Source organism: Cetorhinus maximus, chromosome 3 (genome assembly GCF_964194155.1).
Source record: "Cetorhinus maximus chromosome 3, sCetMax3.hap1.1, whole genome shotgun sequence".
Classification (NCBI taxonomy): Eukaryota; Metazoa; Chordata; class Chondrichthyes; order Lamniformes; family Cetorhinidae; genus Cetorhinus; species Cetorhinus maximus.
This window is the reverse complement of record NC_135881.1, coordinates 147,196,841-147,224,194: the sequence shown is the minus strand read 5'-3', so window position 1 is coordinate 147,224,194 and position 27,354 is coordinate 147,196,841. Positions and strand designations below refer to the sequence as shown.

Here is a 27,354-nt window from a genome sequence, read left to right as displayed (position 1 = left end):
CACTCTGGAAAAACTCAAAGTGCACAATTATTTCTTACTACATTTCATTAACCTCAAACTTGAAGTGATTTTAAGGAACATTAAGACTTAGCACCCTAAAAGTTATAAGAAGCATACAAAAAAAATCAATTTTTAGCTGAATAAAATTAAAATAGTTTTAAGATTGGAATCATTGCAAATATGTTTTTGTTTAATTAGGTGTTAACCATATGTTTTATGAGGCAAAACACCTTTAAAACCAACACAGTAACAGATATTTTTATATTTTTGCAGAATATGAAATTGTGACTCCATATGAAGCTGACAGCAGCGGTGATTATATCTCTCTCTCAGTAATTCATCCGCAGAGAAAGAAGCGATCAGTTCATAGCATTGGTGATGAATCCCTCTACTTCAAACTCAATGGGTTTGGCCAGGACTTTCATTTGGAGCTAAGAACTTCTGAAGGCTTAATGCCTCCTGGATTTACAGTTCAGACATTAGGAAAACAAGGCTTAAAATCTGTAGAGCATTATCACCCAGAGAAGCTGTGCTTCTACCAAGGTGCGTTAATATCACACAACAACTCATCAGTGGCACTTTCCACATGCAAAGGCTTGGTGAGTCAAACAAGTTATTTTTTATTTACTAAGTAATCAATGTAGGGAGGGATTTTAGAGGGGCAGCAGGTTAAGCTGACTTCCAAAAGGGAACTGCTTTGTAAAATTATCATTTTTCAATTTAAGGGACAAATTGTCTTGACAGCAGGCACACTCTTTGTTACTGCACAGTATTTAACAAAAATAACTTTCTAATAGAAAATGTGCACTTCCAAAATGTACGCAATAATTCTAATGTTTGAATTGCTGATGTCGATGCAAATCTGTGATTGAATTTTATTGACAAAGTAAGTGCATTGTCATGTAGCTAATTATTGCATGATGATGACATAGGCCCCTTGATATTTTACTGTTACTCCTTCCCCCAAATGGGTAGTACAAATAATGTCAGGTTTATGTTAAGCTTTTAAACAATAGATGCTGAAAAGAACTGGTTATAGTTAATAATATTTACACAAGTCTCGCCTGAAAAATCAAGTTCCTTAACCTGGAACATCTGGGATTTACTGTTTTTTTTTTGCGTGCATTCATTCTGAGCAGTCATCAAAGAACTTGCCACAAAAATGAGATGATATTCTGGCTGTTGCCTCTGATGGCGAAGGACAAACAACGGTCATGACGATTACACAAGCAGATTTAATGCTTTACTCAAAATGAGTTGAAATCATCTATCATCTTATTATGCTAACTTTGGACACCTAAAGGGTCAATTATAACTCCCAGTGGGATGCCAAATAGAACAGACGGCATTCCTACTTGGGAGTTAGAGTTGGATGCCTGACAGATTTTATTTGAAAGGCACCAGTCAGCTGCCCAGCCGTTTTGGGTGGTTAAGAGCTGACGGCTGTAAGGTAAGTCACAGGAGAAGAGTGTTCCAAGAAGCTTTTGAGCTGGGTAGTGGTAGGACCTATAGGCAGCTGAAACCCAGACCTTATTCGTGAGTTTTGGTAGTCGTGTATATATGGGAAGGTGGGAGGTGACATGATGAGGGTATAATATAACACGTATTGTTTATTTTGAGGGAAAGCTATAGGCAAATGTATATCAAGCATCTGATCCTCATTTCCTAAAAGAATTGGATGCTTTTAACCCTTTTCATTGTAACAAATTTTTAAAGAAACTGCCAGGTAGCAGGTATTTGTTCCTGTTTTACATCAAACATTTACAAGAAGTTTGCATTTTATTAACAAATGGCCAATTGCAGTGGAGCACCATTGCACATATGGAGGTAAATATATGATACCCCATTACATTTTTCAGGCTTTACCAGAGTTCAGGTGTGCTCTTTCCCAAAGATCAGTTAAATAAGCAAATATGTTTTTTTTAATCTGTAATAGTGTAGGTTTCTTAGTCCTTGCCCAGTAGGCCTGTGGCTTTACTATGGGGGTTTCCAGCATCTGGGGAACCTTTCACTTGCAGGAACTTGGAAAACCTACTTTAAAGTCAGGTAATGTAGTATTGCTCAGGAATTATAACTAAAAATGTTGTCACGGTAATTAATTCATTATGAATTGGCACAAAGCTTGACACTAGTCTTTAGATAGCATTAGAGTAAACTGTTACATGAAACTGATTCCTGGTTATAGTTTTAGTAAGAGTAACAGGGAGACAGTAATGAAAAAGTAATACAGTAGATTTCACTTGATTACAGAAATTTTGACTTGTTCAACAAAGTAAAAGACACAGAGACATGCTGTCAAAGCTTTTCAGCTTGCACTCATCAGGACAGTTTGCAAGAATACCAATAGTAAAGGGAACAACAGCTTATACTGCATGAGAAGAGAGTGCTCATTGCACTCCATGGAGAATGCATGAGGGAACAGTTAACTGCCAAGCTTCTGTTCAAATTCAAACCAGGCAGGTCGACTCTGGTCAAGGCATTGCCATGGGGAATGAACCAAGGAATGGCTGTCCCCCAAGATTTTGTTTAGTTGAAAAAGGTGCAATGTGTGGACATGCTCCTTCTCTCTGCAAAGGACAGGGCCTTGTGTGTGAATATCTGTAGCTCCTAGCACATGTAAGTGAGCCACACTGCTAGCCTGACAATCTTAAATTGGTTATCAGTGTAATTCTTATCACAATCAGGATTGTTTAGCAAGTGTTGTCCAATCGCAGAATCACATCTAACGTTGGACACTGTTTTGAGTTTCGCAAGCATGGGCCGGTTGGGTACAGTCTGTACGTTGCCTGTTGTGAACAGCTAAAGGGATGTGTTGTATGATATGTTCCAAAGTCATTGGGACGCGCAGCCTACAACCTGGCATCACACCGGCACTGAAATTCATATACCATATCACTTATTTATGTGATAGACAGAATGTCTTTTTGACTTGATGGCAACATCCTTTTAGTGGTGAATATCACTCGTGTTGCTGCTGCATAGTAACTGTGTGAAACGGCTAGCTTCAGCTGTTGCTCAAATTTTTGAGACACCTCGCCATTCCAAGTAGACTGGGCTCTTTTCAGGAGAGAAAGTGGTGGCCTTAGGCCCATTCATGTGTTTGCACGATATACAGCAAGCAGTGATCTGATCAGGATAGCCATTATCTGGCAGGATGGCTTTAATGTGCCCTATTTCAGCATTAAGCTTGCACAGTGAGCAAATGGTTTGGGCCCTATATATGAGGTTGCCAATAAGGCCTATCTTATAGCACATAGAACTGTAGGAATCTCAATGTTTATGTTGACCAGTGAAGATAGGCTTGCTGTAGATAGTAGTAGAGAACCCATTGGCAGATTTCTCAACTACTATGTCGAGGAAAGGGAGCTTATTTGATTTCTCCATTTCAAAGGTGAATTTGAGTGCAGGATGGAGCCCGTTAAGGTGTTTAAGGATGTTCTTACATGCAGCTATGGATTCAAATATAGAAAATGTATCATCTACATATCAGAAATATGCAAGTTAGGTGTCGTTTCATCGAAGATGCATTACATATCAAGCCTTTTTTTCAACTAAACAAAAGCTTGGGGACAGCCATTCCTTGGTCATTCCCCATGACAGTGCCTTGACCAATCAGAGTTGACCTGCTTGGTTTGAATTTGAACAAAAGCTTGGCAGTTAACTGTTCCCTAGTGCATTCTCCGTGGCAATGCCTCTACCAATCAGAGTCCACTTGCCAACCAATCAGCAGTCTCTTCTCATGCCTTATAAATTGGTGTTCTTTTTTACTATTGGTATTCTTGCAAAGTGCCCTGATGAGTGCAGAATGAAATGCTTTGACAGCCTGTCTCTTTTTTTCAGTAATACCCAAGTTCTGTACTACCAAATGAATATTTGCTAACTTTCTTGAAGTTGTGATTGTAACATAACATACATGAGATTTATTTCATCTACCAACATGGAGTCTCTCCAGCTGCTATCTTAATGAAGAGCTGGGAGTGCACTGCCTGGGCTGTACCCCCCCCAGTACTCATCTCAAGTATAACCTAAGATGCACAAAATTGAAAGATGTCTTTCACTGATGAACAAAGCTTATAAATTCAGCTGATGGTTTTCTAAAGCATGGCTAAATGTTAGATACTAATCTATTTGTGTGTACCACCAAGCTTTTTACCTTAAATTCACTGCTTTTAGGACAACACAAGCGGTCTGTGATAAATAATTTTCTGCTTGTTTTACAATCAAAACATATTTGTGCCTGAATAATGTCTTGTTTTCCAAGCATGAGCAACTATGAATATGATTTGGTAGGTACACCTACATTTCAGCCATTGCCATAAAAAAGAAAGTGATTAGCCAGATTTCATAAATGAATATTACATTTTTTTAAGGCTGTTTCCATGATTGGGCTCAATTTCCTGACCTGTCGTCTTCATGAGCACTGTCCTCTGTCGGGGGCATCTGATCTTAAAACCATCCCCTCAGAGACTTTTCTCACGTTGGAATATGACAGATTTCTCTATCCATTACAATCACCGTATGTACAGGCCTGCACATCTCCAATACTGTACAATATGGAGCTAGCTGGATTAATGTGTGTGCAGGCAGATTAACCAGTCACGTGTACATGGCGTTATCTTGGTACTGCAAGCCTACCAGATATAAGGGTTGGTTCATACTGCTGAGCAAAGAAGGGTTATTTTTAATGTCCGTTGTGATACTATGATGCTCAGTGAGTACCCTACAACACCTGCAGCTGTTGTACTAAAGCTGATGGGGCATTAGTTGAAGGCTGAACCTCCCTATCCAACACTGTCATTGTCATATTCTCACCAGGGACAGAAATGTTTCAAGAGGAAGGCCTCCAATCACCTGGGATAATTAGGGGTGGGTCATGAACCCAGTCTTACCATTGTTGTTAACATTCCATAATAACTTTTTTTAAATGGGCCACCTTCTTGAGCTGTTGCAATCTGTGTGGAGATGGTATCCCCACAGTGCTTTTAGGTGGGAAGAAGCAGGATTTTAAGACCTCAATGATGAAGGAACAGCAATATATTTTCAAGTCAGGATGGTGTGTGACTTAGGAAGGTTGCTTGGAGGCAGTGGCATTCTTGAGTCTGCTACCCTTGACCTTCTAGGTGGTAAAGGTTTGCGGGTTTGGGAGGTGCTTTCAAAGCAGTCTTGGCCAGTTGCTGTCATGCAGCTTTGTAGGTCATACACAGCATGTTGTGCTAGTGGTGGAGGGAGTGAATAATTAAGGTGGTCAATGGGGTACTGATTAAGTGGGCTGCTTTATTCTGCATGGTATCGAGCTTCTTGAGTGTTGTTGGAGCTGCACTTATTCAGGCAACTGGGAAGTATTCCATCACACTCCTGACCTATGCCTTGTAGATGGTGGACAAGCTTTGTGGAGTGAAGAGATGTGTAACTTGCCACAGAATTCCCAGCTTCTGATCTACTCTTGTAGCTATGGTATTTATATGGCTGCTAAGTTCAGTTTCTGGTCAATGGTGACACCAGGACATTTGATGGTGGAGGATTTGAGGATAGTAATGCCATTAACTATCAAGGAAAGGTGGGTAGACTCTCTTGTTGGAGATAGTCGTTGCCTCACAATTGTGATGTGAATATTACTTGTCATTCATCAGCCCAAAAGACCTGAATGTTGTCCGGGTCGTGCGCATGTGGGTATACTCTACTGCGTTATTTGAGGTGTTACAAATGGAATTGAAAACTACAATCATCAGTGAACATCTCCACTTCTGACCTTATGATGGAAGGAAGGTCATTGATGAAGCAGCTGAAGATGGTTGGGCCTAGGGCACTACCCTGAAGAAATCCTGCAGTGATGCCCTGGTGCTGAGGGGATTGACTTCCAACAACCACAACAATCTTCTTTTCTTTTATCCTGGATATGATTTCAGCCATTGACTTCAATTTTATCAGGTCTCCTTCTTGGTATCACACTTGGTCAAATGGTGTCTAGGATTTAGCTCTTCTGCCCATTTTTGGGCCAAGGTTGTCGTGAGGTCTAGAGCCAAGTGATCCTAGCAAACTTAAACTGAGCATCTGTGAGCAAGGGCTATTTGACAGTACTCTCAACAACGCCTATCACTTCAATGATTGGGAGTAGACAAATGGGGCAGTAATTAGTCATATTGGATTTGTCTTGATCTTTGTGGCTAGGTCATACTTGGGCAATATTTTATATTGTCAAATAATGCCTTAAAGTGGTAAAACTTTCCAAGGCATTTCACAGGAGTGTCATGAACCAAAATTTGATGCTAAACTACAGAGATATTAGAGCAGGTGACCTAGAGATTAGTCAAAGTATGTTTTAAAGAATGTTTTAAAGGAAAAGAGAGGCAGATGGGTTTAGGGAGGGAATTTTGGAAGTTGGGGATAGTGCAGCTGAATGCACAGTCACCAATAGTAGAGTCGTGAAAATTGTGGATGCGCAAGAGGCGTGAATTCAAGGACCATAGACATTTATGAGGGTTGTAGGCTGGAGGTGCTTACAGACATAGGTGATTTCAAAACAAGGATGAGAATTTTTAAAATTGAGCTATTGTGAGACTGGGAGTCAATGTAGGTCAGCAAACTCGATGATGAGTGTTCAGGACTTGGTGCGAATTAGGATACAGACAGAAGAGTTGTTAGCTGTATTTGTCCACCTGTGTCTCATGTGGCCAGTGCTCATCAGTAAATGGCCATGATGATCTATAATTACCACTTCCCTCCAAAGAGCTTCAATTGAAGAGCTGTGTATTGTTGCTTCTGCTTCTTCCCTAAAATGTCCAGCACTGCTCAGGTGAACCTCCCCTATCCTATAAACTTCCAACAAGTATTTGAAGCATTTCTGTGGGAAATATTTGAGAGAGAAAGAGAGGAGAAGATGGCTAGTTTCCCGGTGCATCATATTTGGTACATATTATACTGTTAAATGACGTGCAATTTATACAGTGAATTAGCATTTCAGTTTCTTTGGTCGAAAAGGACACTAATAACCAGAACTGCTATCTACTAAGAAATCAAAATAAAATCCTGTTTAAATATCCGATTGGAATTAAAAGCTTTTATAAATGCACATAACTTCAGTTCCAATATAGTAGCAAGTCTGAGAAACAGATAGACAGCACAATAAAATAAATAACAAGGTAGATTTCACTTGGCAAATCTCTTACAAAAACATTTTCAGATTCAGATCCAGATCCACGTTAAAGCAGCTAATCCTTTAAAAGCCTCTTTAAATTGTCAATCAAACAGTAAACTCTGAAACCCCTGCTGAGATAATTGTAGCTTTTTAAACTCAGCCACACATTCATAATGACATAATAATAGCCCTTGGAGTTGTTTTTTTTCTAATCTGCAGATTCTGTCAATCAAAGCAGTCCAGCAGAAGTGCATTTTAACACTCGCTGGGACAGCTTAAGCCTGTTTTTGTTTATGTTTAAAGATCAAAGCACTTAACTACCTTTAGTTATACAACCATATCCCCCCTTCAAGAGCGTTTATATCTACTCCATCAATCTGTAACTCTCACTCCAGTTTAAGGCCTTTACAACAGCCCAAATGGGATCTGTTTGAGCTCAGCACCGAGTTTAAATGGCCTTACTGAGTTTGCATTCCCCTCCTGAGTGAATCATGCCTCGTCCTCTTTCCCCTACAGACAAAAATTGGATCTGTTTGAAATGGGGCTGGCACTTCTTCATCTGGGTCCTGCCTACAATTTTTAAAGGTCTACGGAGTTTTCCTCACTCCATGAAAATCCAGCCCTAGATGTTTCTGGTTGAAACTAAATTGAGCTGACTGGCCTTCCTCGTTAAAATGACCCTGTGATCTTATTTATTTGTGGGTCATGTGCTGGGAACCCACGTCCAGAACAAGCTAGTTTGAGATTGTGCAAACACGTTTCCTGTGGAATGCCACAGCAAAACTGAGGACATTTCCATATCATCAGTCAGAGTTGGACACAAACCCAGGCCTTAAAAGCAAAGGGCAAGTTGTTGACATGCTGCAGTACTCAGTTGGTCTACTGGATTCTTATTTATGCATTATTTAATTCTTAAGGAATTGGATACCGTAATAGCTGTACTTTGTTTCATATTTGAGGCCTAGGGTTTGAATCTGTGCACAACTTAGGAATTGACATTTTGTACTTAGCAATGGAAATAGAACGTCACTATTCTGTCCAATAATTGACTCTTTTCTGTTGCAAGTGATTCTACTTCGTGTGTAACAAGTTGAAAATGTAAATAATACTTTTTATTTGGCATGATTTCAAATTTGCTACTAGACTATTTTTTAATTAAATAGATGTTCCGTTGGCCTTCAATGGCAAGTTGCTTCCATTGCAACCAACATTAGCTCCAAGTGAATATAAAATTAAAATTCCCACGCAGATTTGGGATACTAAGGTGGATGGATGTCTGTGCGATTTCTATGAATCCTGGTAGTTTGGTGGAATCAATGGATTAAGAAAAACTAAAACACATCAAACTTTTGAACTTTTTGGTTGGTGTGTTTTTTTTTGTTGCTGTTTAAATATTGGAATGAGCCACGGAAATTTTGGTCAGGTAACAAAATATTTTGGGATTGCTTTACGTCCATTTTATAATGGATCTTTTGAGTTTCATTCTATTTGTACAATTTGAAAATTCCCAGAGCAGTTTTTCTCACTATCTCCCTTGGATTTTAAAGGTAATGGTTTTGAACATATGCATATCATCTTGTCTATCACTCGCTGAGAAAATTTGTCCAGTCAAGCCATAAAACTTTATGAAACAGAAACTAAAACTTATTTGAGTATAACAGTGAATGGTTACAGTGGTGTTGACATAAAACATGGACACATATGGTTTTATCCACATAGAAAACCTGCCAAAATACATCAATAGCTTTAGTTTGTGATCTTTTAGATATTGTTCTATTAATGGATGGCAACCATTACAGCTTTGGAGGAACAAAAGCAGAAAATGCTGGAAAAACTCAGCAGGCCTGACAGCATCTGTGGAGAGAGAAACCGAATTAATGTTTCGAGCCCCGTATGACTCTTCTCCCTTCAATTCCAAAGAAGAGTCGTATGGAGCTCAAAACATTTATCATCTTCCTCTCTCCACAGATGCTGCCAGACCTGCTGAGATTTTCCAGCATTTTCTGCTTTTATTTCAGATTTCCAGCATCTGCAGTATTTTGCTTTTATTATAGGTTTGGAGGACGCTGTATAATGTTGGCCCACCACAACTATTTTGAAGAACTTCTAATTTTTTTTCTGACTTTATTGTTCTTTTAAAAATTATTTTCTGCAATATGCCCTTTATGTACTTTAAAAGGTTGAGAATCAATGTTAAATAAAGCACTTTGGTTATGTGTAAATTTATGACAAATCTAAACGATCTCTAATTTTCATTGACAATGGTATTGCTGATAATGAAGGATTATTGAACAATAGCTAAAATAATGAGCTTACTAGAGATAAATTATAGTTAGCATTCAATTGTTTTCTTAGTCTGTTCTTCTCTAATGTAGGAGCATGTAAGTTTACCTTTACATCGAATGAGTGCATGACAAGCATAGCATACCAGTCGTGTGCTGCATTCTAGAAAGAACTTGCATTTCTTTAGTGTCTTTCGAGACTTCAGAACATCCAACAGTGCCCTGCATCCAGTGAAATACATTTGAAATGTGGTCGCTGTTAGAATGTAGGTAATTTGATGGGCAATTTATGCACAGCAAGGTCCCACAAACAACAATGAGATAATTTGTCTTTTAATATTGCTTAGGGGATAAAAATTGGCCAGGGCACCAGGGCGAACTCCCTTATTTGAGATAATGCTGTGGAATCTTTTATGTCTACCTGAGCAGAAAGATAGAGCGTCATTTTGACGCCTCATTTTGTAACTGGGATCGGATCTCTGAAAATGAGGCTGAAGGCCAAGAACCTCCCCTCTCTCCTAACATGCTGGGCTTGACCTCAATATGGTTGCAGACCCAGTATTGACAACTTTGAAAACTCCAGGAAATCATAGACCAGCGCAATGGTGGTCTAAGAATGGTAGAATGATCTCAACTATCAGAATAAGCAAATATAGTCTTTTTAAGTTATTTCAGCATGTTCTCCCTTTATTACTTGGATCCATTTAATTACTTCTGTGCATCATAATGCCAGATTTGGCTGGTGGTAGCACTGTCTTCTGAGTCAGAAGGTTGTGGATCTGAGATCCACTCCAAAGATTTGAGTGCACAATCCAGGTTGGCACTTCAGTGCAGCATTGAGGGAGTTTTGCACTGTCTGAGGTACTGTCTCTTAGGTGAGATGTTAAGCTGAAATCAATTCAGGTGAATATTCAAAATGCCAAAGTACTATCTGAACGAAAGCAGGAGAGTTCTCCCAGTGCCCTGATCGATATCTGTCCCTTAATCAATGTCACTAAAACCGATTAGCTGGTTATTATCATATTGCTGTTTGTGGGCTATTGCTGTGTGCAAATTAACTCCCACATTTCCCTACGTTACCACAGTGACTACACATCAAAGATGGCTGTAAAGCACTTTGGGATGTCCTGAAGTCATGGAAGATGTATAAATGCAAGTCCTTCTTTCTTTAATCTAAGTTCATCTGAAATGGCATTGAATATTATTTTGTCCTTTCCTATAAGTTGCAAAAAGGGTGACAACAAAATATGACATAATACGACTTTTTAAATTTAATTCCCAACGTTTTTTCCCTGAATGTGCCTGCTGCTTTATTTCCCAGCTACCCTGATCCCTGCTGGAAGATGTGGTGAAATTTGCTCTTCAAAACTCTGACCATGGTAATCAACTTACTTTGTTAACTGAACCTGACCTGTACTAAGAATGGTTGCAATGGTGGTGACAAAACACATACAGACATGTGGTTTTATTCATGTGGACAGCTCACCTAAACACACCAGTAGCTACAGATTAAATTCTGAGATATTGGTTCTTTTAAACTATGGCTGAATGTAGCTAAGAACTATTGAGATCATTTTACGTTTATAGCTATCAGATGGCTACGAGGCAGTTTGTGGTTTTAGTGCCTGCACTGGTGAGTTGACACACAATGTTGGATTTGTCTGCAAACTAATCTGCATCTGGGCTCTTTAGCAACCATTTGCTGAATTGCTTATTGACAGTAGCGTGCAGGATTTGATTTTGATCGTTTTGTAAAATGTAGCTTTGAGATGTAATTTTGCAACCTCTGTATAGCATTCTACACCCCAAATACCCTGTATTATAGCAGTCTTTATCTTTCATTCTCATATCCCCCTTAGTTACTAGACTTTAGCATAATAGAATACATTTAAATTGTCCTGATCTCTCCTTGCTTTCAATAGTGCAGTAAATGCTTTGTTTTGATAAATGCTTCAGTTTCTTAGAGATTCAACGCAAAACTATTATGATGATCACCTGAAAAATTGGAACGATTATAGGAAGAGTGAAGTAGGAAAGCTATGTAATTTTGTAAATTTGAATTTTCTTTGTTTGCATCTAATATATTTTAATCACAAATAACAAAATATCACCTTTTCCAGGGCATTACATATTCATATTCTTTATATGTCATATTTTTAACATTTATTAAACCATCTTAACATAAATTCTTGTAGAACACTGAATATTTAACAGCGTGCAAAGATTCTTTTATTTATCTTGCTACTTCTCTCTTCCTCCCCCCCCATCCCCAACTGCACTGCCCTACTCTCCCCCCCCCACCCCCCCCCAACCAGAGCTGTTGACTCCTTGTGCCCTTTGGATTCATTGTTGCCAGTTGCAATCATAAATGGGAGCATTTTACACTGGAAAGAGACTTTGAGCTGGGTAGCTCAGTATTGACCTTGGGACTCGATATTTTTTACTGTTTTTTAAAATTTATATAACTGATTTGGACATATGTATAAGATGCATTGTATGAATATTTTCTGACGCAGACGAGTGTAAGAGATTGCAGCTGGACATAGCCAGGTTGGAGTGGGCAGATAGCTGGTAGGTGCAGTTCAATGTAGGTCAATTTAGAATAGTATATTTTAGGGAAAAACTGGTTATATCGTAATAGGTGGTAGCATAGTAGTATTGTCACTGAACTAGTATTCCAGAGACCCGTGGTAATGCTCTGGGGACCCGAGTTTGAATCCCACCACAATAGACGGTGAAATTTGAATTCAATAAAATCTGGAATTAAAAGTCTGATGATGACCAAAAAACTATTGCTGATTGTCGTAAAAACCCATATGCAACCTCCTTCCTTACTTGGTCTGGCCTACATGTGACTCCAGATCCACAGCAATGTGGTTCACTCTTAATTGCCCTCTGAACAAGGGCAGTTAGGGATGGGCAATTAGGGGATGGGCAGTGAAAGCTGGCCTAGCCAGTGACACCTACATTCCATGAACAAATAAAAAAAACTGCTAAAATTATTGATTGGATGACAGAGGATCCACAAAGGTTGGACTGGAGCTGGAAATGCCCATAAAAAGGCAAGTGAAACTATGAGTCTTATTTTTTATTAGATGCACAGTTTTATAATAGGGAAAAACTTGGTCATGATTTTTCTTCCTGGGTCCTGAAACAATCAAGACTGTTTGTGGGACCCACTCTCACCTCTAAGGGAAAGTGGACACAGCCTGCGATTCTCACAGGGGCAAAATGTTAATTAGTAGGAGGGAGAGTTGGGCAGCCAATTAGTGATTGCAGGTGCAGGAATGGAGGTAGGATTGGAAGAGAGTAGGCCTGTTTTTAACCCACTATGGCAGCCGTTGCTATGGCTGCAATTTCAGAGATTTACTTGCTGGATTAAACATGGAGTAGGAGAGGCAGGGGCCTGGAACCCGGGGCAAGGTTGACCCTTGGTTTGCAGGTGCTGACCTGGAGGTCCTTCTCGAACCAGTGTGGGTGAGGAGGAAGATCCTCTTCCTGAAGGGTGGCAGGAGGAGGCTACTCTCCCAGACCATACAGGCCTGGATTGAGGTCGCTGAGGCAGTGAGTAGATGGAGTGTGGTCTGCAGAAACTGAGTCCAGTGCAGGAAGAAGCTTAATTACTCTATTCGCTCTGGCAAGGTGAGGGCCATGCCAAACTGTTAAGACATGTCTCTAGGTATTCGGTCTCCAGCAGATCCACCAGCTGAGGAGCCGGAGGGCACATGCTGTTCCTGAACATGGGAGTAACGTATGCCCAGGGTACTTACTGACCCTCTTTCAATCCCCTTCCTCCCCTTCACCCAGGAATGCTTGGAGTCATAGTGCTGCTGAGAACCTGCCAATGATGAGACATGCAGCTCCTTATGTCAGTGAGCCACTCGCATTGGTCGTAGGAGCCAGCAGTGCTTTATATCTGTCTTTATTGTTTGTACTAACAGGAGAAACAAGCACATAATGCCTGCTAGAAGGGAGGAGGGGTTCCAGTCTTGCACACCACAATGGAAGAGGGAGCCACAGAGATTGCCAGGCTCACTGACTTGAGCAAGCTGGGGAAGGTGAGATGGGCATCCCTGGTGGTTAAGGTGAACAGAGACTGCAATATATACATTAAGGAGGTGTGTTAAATTCCTATCCACCTGACAGCATGCTGAAGATTCAGCTACATTGGAAAGTGTCAGCACTGCAGAAACTTCTCACCCAGGCTAGTTTTCATAATCTCCTCCTGTGCCTCCCACAGGTGCTGATGTTGAGGTGCTAAGACTGGCTCCTGCGCCCTCACCAGACCAAACTGGCAGAACAGAGCTCAGACCAAGCACCGTCAGATCTTACAAGCACACTCTGCACCGGTGCAGAGGCACTCATTTCAGTGGGTCCTTGCATGCGGGCACTGGGAAATGAGCATGTCACAAGTGAGCAGGAGGAGGTGAGAGAAGCAGAGGCAGGGCATTCTCCCAGGAGGAGGGAGGACAGACACAGCCTGACTCAGCTGGACACAGATGCAGAGCTTCAAGAGTCACAGGAGAGGTGGCTCTACCTAGACCAGCAGCAACAGATGTGCTCCCACAGGTCAGAGTGCACTGTCATGGGCTGAGAATGGAGGACCCCATTCAGCTTCCGTGTTCCACCATGGCTCGGCTTTGAGCGCACGTACTCCTCCATTGAGAGAGTGGTCAGCCACATTGAGACCTGCAGGCAGCAGCACTTGGAGTTTGTCCAGGAACTGCACACTGTCCTATGCCGTATGCATTCCACATGTGGGGACAGGCTTAGCTTGGGTTGGCTAGAGTGTGGTGCTTAATAATGCTGCCAGGGTATGCTCAATCTCCATACTGGCTGAGAACTCTTGAGGTCTGCCTCTTCTCCTTGCCCTATTGTGATATCATGGCACAGAGATATACAGAGAGCCATGATTAGCAATCCTCGGACAACGAGAACGCTACATAGAGAGAGAAAGAAAGAGGGATGCCACTCTATATAACCTTGACTGGTCAGTGGTTCTGGATTTTTGAGCTCTCAGCCAAAAATGCATAGTGAGGCTTGGGGGCATGCTAGTGAACATTTGATGTACTGCCTGAAATGCAAGGACATCCTTCCTTAAATATGGAGACCAAAATTGGCATGTGGGGGCATGATGGGCCATAGAGGGAGAATGGGGATCATGAGGTGGCATGGATATTGCATGGGGAGTATGGGGGGGGTGGGGGTAAGGGCTAGATGGCCTTACTTTTTTCATGATAACTGGGACAAATTCCCACAGCACTGAGGCGGGTCTTTTAAACAGCCCATCTTGGCACTCGACAGCCCCTGTGGCTGCCTCTGAAATTTTTCCTGGGTTGAATTGCCTGATTGCAGCTTGCACCTGCCCCTGCTGAATGAAAACCCTGTCTTTCCTGGCGCCTTCTCCTGAGGAGGGTGGGCCGAGCCGGAATTTTCCTGACTCCTTACCTGCCTTGAGACTGCAAATCCAGCCTGTAGTGAGCAGGCAGGTAGGCACAGCCAACCTCGACAAAAGGGACAGCTTTTTTGGATTAACTGGCTTTTTCCTGTATCAAAAAATTCTTATTCCCAGTTTGACTCCTAGTAGCTTGCGATCATCTTCTGTTTTCTTATTCGATGCTGACAGCCTCTTGGGAGATTAATGCAGTAGCACAGGTGTCAAAAGTTTTGGAAGAGGTCCAAGTTTCATGTGATATTTAGCGTGGAGAAAAATTATATTGTGATTATTAGGGAGAACATTTGTGGGTGGAGACTGTTAACATGCTGGAATAAATCAATAGAACTGTATATTTATAGAAGAATACAAATAATTACATTTCAAATTTACCTTAGCTAGTGCATTTGAGCATGGATTACTTTACCATCAGAATGATTGAATAACAGATCTACTGCAGGAGATAAAATTTGGGACAAATGTATTGTTTCCTTAGCCGTAACTATAGATCATTTTAATCATGATAAAGGAAGTTAGTGAAGGGCCCAAGCTGGAACCTTTACCCTTTAGTAAGAAGCACTATGTTTTTATTCTAATATTTGTGAGTTCTTGAAAACTGGCAGTCATCAGTATCAATTGAGTGTTCAAAGGGTTAACTTAATGGGGTCACTCACCATGTTGCTGAAATACCAGTTTCCAGATGGAACTTGGCTCTTTGAAGTGCTGTAATTGAACTTCTTCAACTTCCTCCTGCTTCTTATGATCAGTCTTGAAACGTCTGGCACTTTTTCAAGTGCACTTGAACCTAATCCAGCTGCTAGCAGCTTCATACAATATGTAGACAGTGGTCAGTGCTTTGTGCTACCTAGGGTTTTATAGCCGATTAGTTGTATTTTATTATATGTTGCTTGTATTTTAGTAATGCTGCTTTAAAAATATCTTGAGGGGATATCATTTTCACTCCTGGTAACACCCTAGTATTAGATCTTTCTGTTTGATTAATATCTGACATCAGAATTGGAAAGCATGGTGGATTAATAATACACTTGCTATGTGTAAGATTCTGCTTCAATGGGCTGGATAGTAGCAAGAGGTGTTTCAATTAACACTTTATACCAAGTTTGATTTGAAATGAAAGTTCTTGATCTGTGACTGTAAACTTGGGTTTTGTTCTTCTGCATTATATCATGTGACAGGAATTGGAAACTTTAAATATTTTCTTATCCATCTCCCTTTAAAGGTGGTAATACATTCTGGCTAATATTTCCTATTTGCCTATTGAACAAGTTTCAGCATATAAGCTTACAGTGACACTGCTTCTAGATATTAATCCTGAATGTGGATGTCACCAAGCAGTGTTAAGTGCATTGACTCTTATCTTTTTCCAAAAGAATTTCAACTATCACTGCCTGATTTAGTACCTGAATGGCAAACTGTCCTTCTAGGATCATGTTGTGCGTATTGTTGCACATATTGTAAGTGCATGAGGCAGGGAGAATCATGGGGTGGCTCAGCATTTCTAAGAGATACCTCTAAATTACTGTCAGGGCATTGCAATGTATGCAGAAAATACTTTCTCCTCTCCCCACCCCACCCCCCACAAACAAAATTGGGAACTCCAACTTGATGTAAACAGGACAAAATTTCTGGTAGTTCCAGGTTCTGCCCAAATTTTACTCTGTCAATGCCTCTTGACCCACCATGTGGGGTTTCACACATTTCTTTATTTTTTTTTCCTTTTTCTGCCCATTTCTACCCCTTCTGTTTGCTGAAGCACACTTATGTGTTCTTGTGCCTTGAACACCTCACAGGTGAGGCAAGATGGTGAGTGCTCTCAGATTACTTGACTATACCCAAGCCTTAGCCTGCCCTTGCCCAGATACTGTGCAGAAACAGAACCTCTTGTCAATTATATTTTTCCTTCCTTCTCCAGCTGAGGGCTGGAACTCTGCTCCCACAACGGAGACCTGCTAAGTCTATACAGATGTATGGTAGGGGGTGGCCTGTTCTTTATGGCTCAACCACACTCCAGCTTAAGCATTGACCCGGGTTAAATATTTGTTGCCAAATCTGTAACCAACTGCATTTTCTGCCCAGTTCTGGGAGCTGTCACAGTCTGTAGCATGTGATCTGATATACTTTTTTTTGTTAAATAAATCATGTGGTAAAGAATGCTTTTTAAAAAATTTTTCTCATTATATAGTTTCCCTTCACCATTGTGAGACTCTAAAAGTGTATACAGCCAATCTGAGATCATGATTTCAATACTCCTTCTGGAAAAGGACTTCTGTACTTGCATTGTTTACATGACACTGCTGGCACCACTCCCTGGCAGGGACTAGCATTGTTTATGTGGGCGAGTGCAGTTACTTCAGCAGTCTGTTTTGAACTCATTTTGGAACTATTCCAGCCACCTGTAAGCTCGGCAACATTTTTACAGAGCTGGAGCTGCTCCAGAGTCAACTTTGTCCTTCATGCAGTGCACATGCTGGTAATGAGACACTGTATATGTGTGAGTACTGCAATGTGATGCCCCTACAGATGTCTCTCCTGATTGAAATTGTTGATGTGGACTTAACGAGTTACTCTACCATTCTTTTTGTACTTGTGGTGCATTAGAATCTTAAAACATGTATACCTACAGTGCAATAATATATTTGGATTAAAAGATTTAAAATGATAGCATTTTGGAAATTGAGAATAATTGAGGAACCATTATTTTACAATTTTTAGATTTGGATAAATCTGAAATTCAAGAGATAAGCCCCTATTTTTCTGAAAGAATACAGCTCGATTTTCTGGCAGTGGATAACCAAAAAAAGGCCAGAAATGTGCTAGGGCTAGCAATGATTGAAGCACCCACCCCGAACTGTCAAACGTCATGCTGTATTCATTTGTGGGAATTTTGTTTCTGCATTCTAGTTTTCGATGTGTGGGATGCCTGACTCACACACTTTCATTTTTGTCTGTCCCTTATCCCTTTCCCCTTCAGTGTAGGTAACAGCGTTCAATGGGTGGACATTCCCTTTGAGGCTTTCTAAAGTCTTTCACATTTTTGTTTCCCCATTGTAACACTGCTACTTAAGTTTCCCGCTCCCAACACTTTGTGCTGTCTATCCCTGTCCAAGTCTGTACCCGAAGCTATATTAACGAGCTGACCACAGAAAATGCAGTTCAAATTCATGCCTGACTAAAACCCGTCAATAGTTATTGTGGTGGCAATAATGCCAGTTTTTGAAAATTTGGCCTGTAAAGAACAAAATAATTTGCATTTATAGAGCATAATTCAGATTCTCAGCACATCCCAAAGTACCTGTTGATCAATTATTTTTTTTAAGTACAGTCACTGTTGTATTGTAGACAAACACAGCAGCCAACCTGCACACAGTAAGATCCCACAAACATAAACTGAAATAAATGATATGTTTTTACTAGTCTTGGGTGAGGGAGTATGTTAGCTCAGGATACTGGGTAATCTTGCCTACTTCTGTTCTAAAACTGCCCAAGAGATCTTCAATGTTGATTTCAAAAGGCAGATAGGGCTTTGGTTTATCATCCCACTGGGGGAAAAAAATTACACTTCTGATAATGCGATACTTCGATAAAAGACTATGGTGTCAGCCTTGTTTATAAACTGTTCTGGAGTGGGGTGTGCACCCAAAACCTTGTGACTAGAGCAGGGAGTGGAACCCAGTGAATTAACACTCATTGAACACAGTGGGGGGGGAGTTTTAATCCAACTCAGGAACACGATGAGATCATGTGGAACACCAGTTTCCCAACCTGCCTAATTGACTTCAGAGAATATAATTAGGTGAGGTGTAAAAGGAGAGTTGCACCCAACATCTCGGTTTACTGATGTACAGATTAGGTTAAAATTACTCCACACCCTGGGAATCTAGACTGAACTGCAATCGAAAGCCAGATGCTACTCTTCAATTTTGGTTTGTTATATTTGTTGTGAGTTGGGTCACAGAATTGAACACTCCATTACTTTGTAGTTAAGCTGGGGGTGGAGAAGGAAAATTGGTTGAACTATCTGATTTTGCTCTTCCCTGTTAAAGAATAACAGTGCTGCTTGTGTATGAAATTTTCATCCTATAAAATAAATACTTTCTTTAGAATTGTATTACGATAGGAGGAAAGAGCCTTTTGGCTATGGATTCTTGTGCAAAATTTTTCATCATCATTAATATGTTCCTAAAACCCTCTGTAACCTGCAGTTAAAGCTATGCTAATCAGTTGACATCAAAATTGGGTGCAGCATTGACAAACCAAGCCAGTAATGCAGAATTTTGGCAAGATATTAATCACAGAAATAAAGAGCTAAAAAAATCTTTGCTATTGAAACATGCTTTCCAAACCTTTGCACACAACTTCCTTTAGAAATATTGAGGACTTCCATTTAAATGGAAGCACACAAAACCAATTACTAGGAAAATGTAAGCACTAGCATTTAAAAGCTTTTAAGTGCAACAGCGGTTGTTTTGAAGTCAAAACTAGCAGCCATTTTGGGAACAGAAAGACCCTGAAGAACTCCAGTTTCCCATTTCATCTGAAGAACCTACTTCCCTGTGCAGAATTCTCTCTCTACCAAGTGCAGTATCAATCTACGTTATGGCTGTTCTAGAATGGGCCTCGAACCCGTAATCTTTTTGATTCAGACGGAACAAATGCTACCAATTAGCCCAAGGTCTTCAAAAATAATTCAAAACCTTTGCCGAACCTTTTCCTCTCCATTGCCTGCAGGACTGGACCAAAGAAAGACTTGCATTTATATAGTGCCTTTCACCACCTTAGGATATCGGAAAGCTCTTTACACACAATGAAGTACTTTTAAAGTTCAGTTACTGTTGTCATGTAGGAAGATGTTGTACGTAACCAAGCCTGCACTATCTAGGTTCCAACTAGTTACACCTAAAATGATAATTAGGGACTTGTTTACATCCTAAGATCCTGATTTCCATATTGAAAAAGACCTATCTCCTGAAACAAGTGTGCTCAGAAGTGGCCCCCTTTTTAAAATGGCGTGGCCATGTCACCTGTGTTAATGTGGTGACAAAGCTACAGACTCCATTTTGAGCCCATTATTAAAACCAGGCAGAGGGAGTGAAAATCGGCCCCAATATGTGATATATAAACTGAGAACCCAGCATTTCTGTCACCACTTGAGCTTCATTCTTATATTATTAAAGCACTATTATCCTACCTTGCAAAGTGGATTTTAAAAGAAAAAGCAAATTTGGCTACATAAGGAACAAATCTAGGTTGAACAATGGAAATTTCATGCATAAGAGGCATAATTGGTGAACACATGAATGAAATTCAGTGAGTTATTATCTAATCAGAAATAATACTTAAATTGGAAACAGTTAAAGGAAGCATGAATTCCCTTTCTGCAGGAGAACAAAGAGAATGTGTGCAGCATCTCTTGACAATGTGCATACAGTGTGTTGGCAAAACAGATCAAAGTGCATATGGGTTGGGTTAGGTATGGGTGATAAGTGAGGTCTGCCTTAGTAGACTTGTCCCAGTTTCGAATTGCGCCAAAGTGCTGCACATGGGTGAACAACTCATTCAAGAACCATTTTTCCCATGCTGCCAGCAGTAGTGCCTAGGAGTCCAATCAGAGAGTCATTCCTGCAGACTCCTGCTAAAAACACAGGGTTGGGAACCCTAGTTTGCATCTTTCCTTGCTCCTGCCCTTGTGCATTGTGGTGTCTGAGGCCAGTAGAGCTACAGTTGGCCTTGCCATTACCTAATCTGGTTCATGGCTACTCAGTCTGGTTTTATTGCTGCATAGGATCTTCAAAGCCCACAGATGATTTTTTGTTAGTAGTAGTGATGGGGATGTCCTTTCTTGCTGCTAAGTGGAAGGATCTGTGCAAAACTGAGAAGGTTTGAGAGGGAAAGACAAACTGTGAAAGGGAAAGAAATGGGAAAGGGAGTGAGATGGAGTAAGAAACTGCGGGAGGGAGAGAGGGGGAAAGACAAACTAGGAGAGAGGGTGATAGGGAAAGACAGACTAGACAGGGAGGTGGGGTGTGAGTGGGTAAAAACATAAAATGGGGGAGGGAGAAGAAGCAGAATCTATAGGGAGGGTGTCAGCTTGTGATATGATCTATTGTATAATGTATGAGGTAGCTTTGGCCTAAGAGTTTTTAAGCAACTGAAAGGAGTGGTGGGGTGGGGGGGGTGGGGGTGTGGTGGGTGAAGAAAGAACAGAATAGAAAGTCTGTGATAGGGTGGAGGGTAGGAAAAATTAAATAACACAAAATTTCATGGCACAAAAGCCTAAGGGAGCGGTAAGGGGACAGCTAAGTAGAGAAACAGACAATATGTCCGGATGAGGTGTGTAAGGCTACTTTGCAACTGTCCGAATGCAAAGTATAGGAATATAGGAGGAAACGAGAGAAAACCGAACCAGCAAAAATAAAACACGAAACATGAACATTGAGCTAGAGGATATGATCTAAAATTGTTAAACGCAACGTTGTAGAGTGCCATGTCGAAAGATGAGGTGCTGTTTCTTGAACTAGCGTTGAGCTTCATTGGAACATTGTAGCAGGCCAAAGACAGAAAGATCAGAAAGAGCAATGTGAAGATAGTTACCTTTGCTACTGTTAGACCCAGAAGAAAAGAGACTTTAACCAGGCTTCTTTCAATAAACTCAGAATGATTGATTTATTATCAAACAAAACTTCTTTTTTAAAACAACTTACAAGAACTTATTAACACACAATTTGTAATCTGGAAGTGTAACTATCTATCCCTTTTAAAATTCCCCACTGTGCACACTTGTGCCACAAGCGGACACATGTCAAACAAAAGGAAAAAAATTATAAAAGGATAAAGTTTGCAGGATTTTGATGCTGTCAATCTAGTGCTCCCTCATACAAGGACAGATCGTTAGTCCCAATAGATGTCTGGAGGTTCTTACCAACGGAGCTTCAGCATGGAGGAAATTAGAGCCGAATCAATCCTTCTCATCTCAGCCTCATGGGTTTCCAAAAATAGACAAGTTCTGCTGAGATAAGGATTCCTGGCTGGGCACTGATAACCACACTGGATTTCAAGCAAGGCACAGTGAATGTGAGCAGAGCAGCTTTTCCCCTTCTCAGTTCATTCTCAACTGAGTTCAAAATAAGAAGTTCAAAGCATAAAGCTCCTCTGTCAGGGGATTTCCAGTAAATCACCAGGCCTTTGCCTTTAAAGCAGTTTATTTTCCATCAATTAAAGTGACTCCAGTTCACATAGACAAATAGCTCTCCTTCAAAATTGCCACACTGGTCACTTAGCTGGCAACATATGATTCCTTGGAAAAGGCATGCATCCTCCAGTCCAAAATGAACTTATGACCTTTTTTTAAAAAAAAAATTCAGGTCAGCTCCCAAGTGTCCAAATAATGCAATGTATTTCCAAATTTTATTAGAAAATATGGTTCTTGTTGATAAAGTTCTAACACCCTCTATGGACAGTACTTTGTAGAATAGTGAGTACCTGCTTTGTGGGAAAGACGGATTGTTGGCGAAAAGGAGCAACGAGTTGATTCAGCCTCACGCTGTGCAGTCAGTTTTTGAGTCGGACAGAAAAGCTGCAGACCTATTGAGGTATCCTTGTGTGCAAAGGAAAAAAATGCATGAAATGGGAAAACAGCGCTAATGGGATGAGTGCGGTGAAAACCTGAACTACAGCAGAAAAAGAGCGGAGAGCGAAAGAAAACAGCAGCTGCATTGCTGAATATTTCTGTGAAAGACAGAGGTTATCAAGAAGATGACCACCAAATTCATCAACATGAATTGGAAGGCCACATATGTTCTACCCAAATTTAGGCCTTTCAAACAAAGGATGGAATTATGCTTTTCAGATTTATCTGTCACAGAACTGTATAAACAAGTGGTGAAATAAAAATGGCTTCTGAACAGTTCTAAAGAAGTTTCATACGGACTTGAAACATTAACTCTGTTCCTCTCTCCACAGACGCTGTCGGACCTGTTGAGGTTTTCCAGCATTTTCTGTTTTTATTTCTGATTTCCAGCATCTGCGGTATTTTGCTTTTATGAAATAAAGATGGCCATTGGAATCAAGGGGCTGATAGAGCCTACATTCCGGGTCTGTCTGAGGAGGATCAGAAGGACTCTGTTAAGCTGTGGAGGATCAGCTTCATGTAAAGGTGAACTTCAGAATACACTGGAGCTGATGACTTACAGACAACGGCCACAAAAATCAATTGATCAGTTTATCAGCAGGTGCCGTAAGGACAAGGACTGTGATTTTTCTGAAGCTGAGCTGTCTAAACAGATAATAGAGCTAGCTATAGCTTCAATGTCAATCCAAACTTTCCAAAAAGAACTTCTGAAGAAAAAGAAAGGTCATGATATTGGCACACTGCTAAAAGATAGCATAAAATGTGAAACATTGGGGCTGGAAAAAACAGCACCTGTAAGCATTAGATGCAGCGACCAGTATTGGTATGGTAGCCAAGATACAGGGACCAAGTAAGCCATGTGAGAAATGTGGTCTCCTGCAGCACTGTGAAGCTGGCCTGCATTCCAGCACCTTTGCAAGGCATGCGGTGTAAGAGAAAATTGGTTCGCCAATGCAGGAAATCTGGTTCCGGAGGTACGACCAGAGTTACCTTTTGTTTGGTCAAATCTTACTGTATGTGCAGCATGCTGGCAGCAACAACAGGGAGTGCGCCAGAGACCAACATAAGCACAAGCACATATATGAGGTTAGCAGCAAGGCAGACCAGGGTGGATCAGAGGGGGGAAATCTTCAACTAAAAAGAGAACAGGATTTCCACAATCTAATCAAGCAGAGTCAGCATGGCTTCATGAAGGGGAAATCATGCCTGACAGATTTATTAGAATTCTTTTGAGGAGGTAACTAGCAGGATAGATAATGGGGAACCAGTAGATGTAATATATTTGGATTTCCAAAAGGCATTCAATAAGGTACCGCACGTAAGGCTACTCAATAAGATAAGAACCCATGGTGTCGGGGGTAACATATTGCCATGGATAGAGGATTGGCTAACTAATAGAAGACAGAGAGTTGGAATAAGAGGGACATTTTCAGGGTGGCAACCTGTAACTAGTGGAGTGCTACAGGGATCAGTGCTGGGGCCTCAATTATTTACAATATATGTTAATGACTTAGATGAGGGAAGTGAATGTACTATTGCTAAATTTGTGGATGATACAAGAATAGGTGGGAAGGTAAGTGGTGAGGATGACACAAGGAGTCTATAGAGGGATACAGACAGGTTGTGAGTGGGCAAAAAAGTGGCAGATGGAATATAATGTGGGAAAATGTGAGGTTATGCACTTTGGCAGGAAGAATAGAGGAGTTGAATATTATTTAAATGGAGAAAGACTGCAGAAAGCTGCAGCACAGAGGGATTTGGGAATCCCAGAAAGCTAACATACAAGCTCAATAGGTAATAGGGAAGGAAAATGGAATGTTGGCCTTTATTTCAAAGGGAATGGAGTATAAAAATAGGGAAGCCCTGCTAAAACTATACAAGGCACTAGTTAGACCACGCCTATAATATTGTGAACAGTTTTGGTCCCCTTATCTAAGGAAAGATACACTGGCATTGGAGGCAGCCCAGAAAATGTTCACTAGGTTGATCCCGAGTATGGAGGGATTTTCTTGTGAGGAGAGGTTGAGTAGGTTGAGCCTGTACTCAGTGGAGTTTAGAAGAATGAGAGGTGACTTTATTGAAACATATAAGATTCTTAGGGGGCTTGACAGGGTAGATGCTGAGAGGTTGTTTCCCCTTATGGGAAAGTCTAGGACCAGAGTACATAATCCCAGAGTAAGGGGTCGCCCATTTAAAATGGAGATGAGGAGGAATTTCTTCTCTGAGGGTAGTAAATCTGTGGAATTCTTTACCGCAGAGGGCTGTAGAAGCTGTTGTTGTTAAGTATATTCAAGGCAGAGATAGACAGATTTTTAATCAGTAAGGGAATCAAAGGCTATGGAGAAAAGGCAGGAAAGTGGAGTTGAGAATTGTCAGATCAGCCATGATCTCATTGAATTGCAGAGCAGACTCGATGGACCGAATGGCCTACTTCTGCTCCTACATCTTATGGTCTTATTGTGAATATGACACGTGTGGTTGAATTAACACAGTTAAAGGCTTTTGCTACTATCAGTATCATATGCCCAAAGAAAAGCAGCAAACACGCACTCATTGCCAAGTTGACACGGGTGAGTATGAACATTTTACCAGTCAGCATCCTGAAGGACATGCATCTGGACCGTATGCATCTGGGAGTCAATGACACAACTTACAACAGCCAAACTGCCTGCATACAATGGGTCACCCATTCATTGCACCGATAGGTTGATACTGAAATACAGCTATGGCAAGTCTTTATGGAAGCCACAAGTTGGTCAAGCAGACCAGCAGTAGCAGGGTTACCGGTGTATACAGACCTCAACATTGTGACCATGCACGAGATCACCAATGCACCAATTGTGGCAGAAAAAGGCTAAAAATAATCACATTGATTCAGCTCATGACCCACAGCAGATATACCTAGACAGATAGAATGCAATAAGAAATTTCAGAGGAGATGCTGTACTACAACTCGGAAGATACATTTCCATCAATCAACCCTCCTAGAAAGTGCAGTGTGAACGTACAGGAGAAGGCTAAGCGTGAATTGGATGACATGGAGCGTTACGGCATTATCCGTCGCATGCATTAGCACATTGACCATAGCGCAGCCCTTTCATATGCGTGCTGAAAAAAGATTGCACAATTTGGGTATGCTTGGACCCAGGACGTCTAAATCTTGCATTTGAGGAATTGAATCCCAATTCACTGAGCATTTTTCTCCAAGTTAGACGCCGAACACCAGTATTTGTTGGTTCATTTGGCAGAGGGATCTCAATCAATCACTACTTTCAGGTCATCTTTCGGAAGATGCTTTTTGGTTTATTCATTAGTCAAGATCTGTTCCAACAGCATATGGACAGAATTACAGAGAATGTTCCTGGATATATATGTGTTACTGATGATATTGCGCTGATGGGCAAATCCAAAGATGAGCATGACCAAAATTTACACTCACTTATGGCAGCATCTTGTTGTGAAGGGCTCGTCAACAGCAGGAAATGCCAGGTGAATGTGGGTGAGATTAATATTTTTGGCTCTATTTATTCAAGTTCTGGGATTCATCCTGACCCAGACAAACTTGGATTATTCAACTTTCTAGCACCATGGAGTGACTAGTGGGGTACCGCAGGGATCGGTGCTGGCACCCCAGTTACTCACAATGTATATTAATGATTTAGATGAGGGAACTAAATGTAATATCTCCAAATTTGCAGATGACACAAAGCTGGGTGGGAGGGTGAGCTGTGAGGAGGATGCAGGGATGCTTCAGTGTGATTTGGACAAGCTGAGTGAGTGGGCAAATGCATGGCAGATGCAGTATAATGTGGATAAATGTGAGGTTATCCACTTTGGTAGCAAAAACAGGAAGGCAGATTATTGTCTGAATGGCTATAAATTGAGAGAGGGGAATGTGCAGCAAGACCTGGGTGTCCTCGTACACCAGTCGCTGAAGGTAAGCATGCAGGTGCAGCAGGCAGTAAAAAAGGCAAATGTTACGTTGGCCTTCATAACAAGAGGATTTGCATACAGGAGCAGGGATGTTTTGCTGCAGTTATACAGAGCCTTGGTGAGACCACACCTGGAATACTGTGTGCAGTTTTGGTCTCCTTACCTGAGGAAAGATGTTCTTGCTATAGAGGGAGAGCAGCGAAGGTTTACCCAACTGATTCCTGGGACGATGGGACTGACATATGAGAAGAGATTGAGTCAATTAGGATTATATTCGCTGGAGTTCAGAAGAATGAGGGGGGATCTCACAGAAACCTATAAAATTCTAACAGGACTAGACAGGGTAGATGCAGGAAGGATGTTCCCGATAGTGGGGCAGTCCAGAACCAGTGGTCACAGTCTGAGGATATAGGGTAGACCATTTAGGACTGAGATAAGGAGAAATTTCTTCACCCCAGAGAGTGGTGAGCCTGTGGAATTCGCTACCACAGAAAGTAGTTGAGGCCAAAACATTGTATGTTTACAAGAAGGAGTTAGATATAACTCTTGGAGCGAAAGGGATCAAAGGATATAGAGAGAAAGCGAGAGCAGGCTATTGAGTTGGATGATCAGCCATGATCGTGGTGAATGGCGAAGGAGGCTCAAAGGGCTGAATGGCCTACTCCTGCTCCTATTTTCTATGTTTCTATGCTTGTCAACTGCACCAATAAAGCATAGTCACCTAGAGAGCTGTTAAGGAAGGATTTTCCATATGTATAGTAGGAGGACTATCAACATGTGTTTGAGTCACTTAAACAGGCATCATCAGAAGACTCGTGTTCTACAATACTACAACCTAAGAAAGGGTGAGATTATTTTAGAGGTCGGTGCATCTCAAAAAAGAATGTGCATTATGCAAGCTGAAAAACCAATTGCATTTGGC

At 41.0% G+C, this 27,354-nt stretch overlaps 1 protein-coding gene across 1 annotated transcript in view; it reads left to right on the top strand.

The window, feature by feature from the left end:
* The window catches only part of adamts16 (ADAM metallopeptidase with thrombospondin type 1 motif, 16), a 335,654-nt gene that overhangs the window by 5,507 nt on the left and 302,793 nt on the right, over positions 1-27,354 (top strand). The window contains exon 3 of the mRNA XM_078535725.1: positions 274-599. Within this exon, the coding sequence (XP_078391851.1) occupies positions 274-599 (326 nt within the window). The remainder of the gene's footprint in view (positions 1-273; positions 600-27,354) is intronic.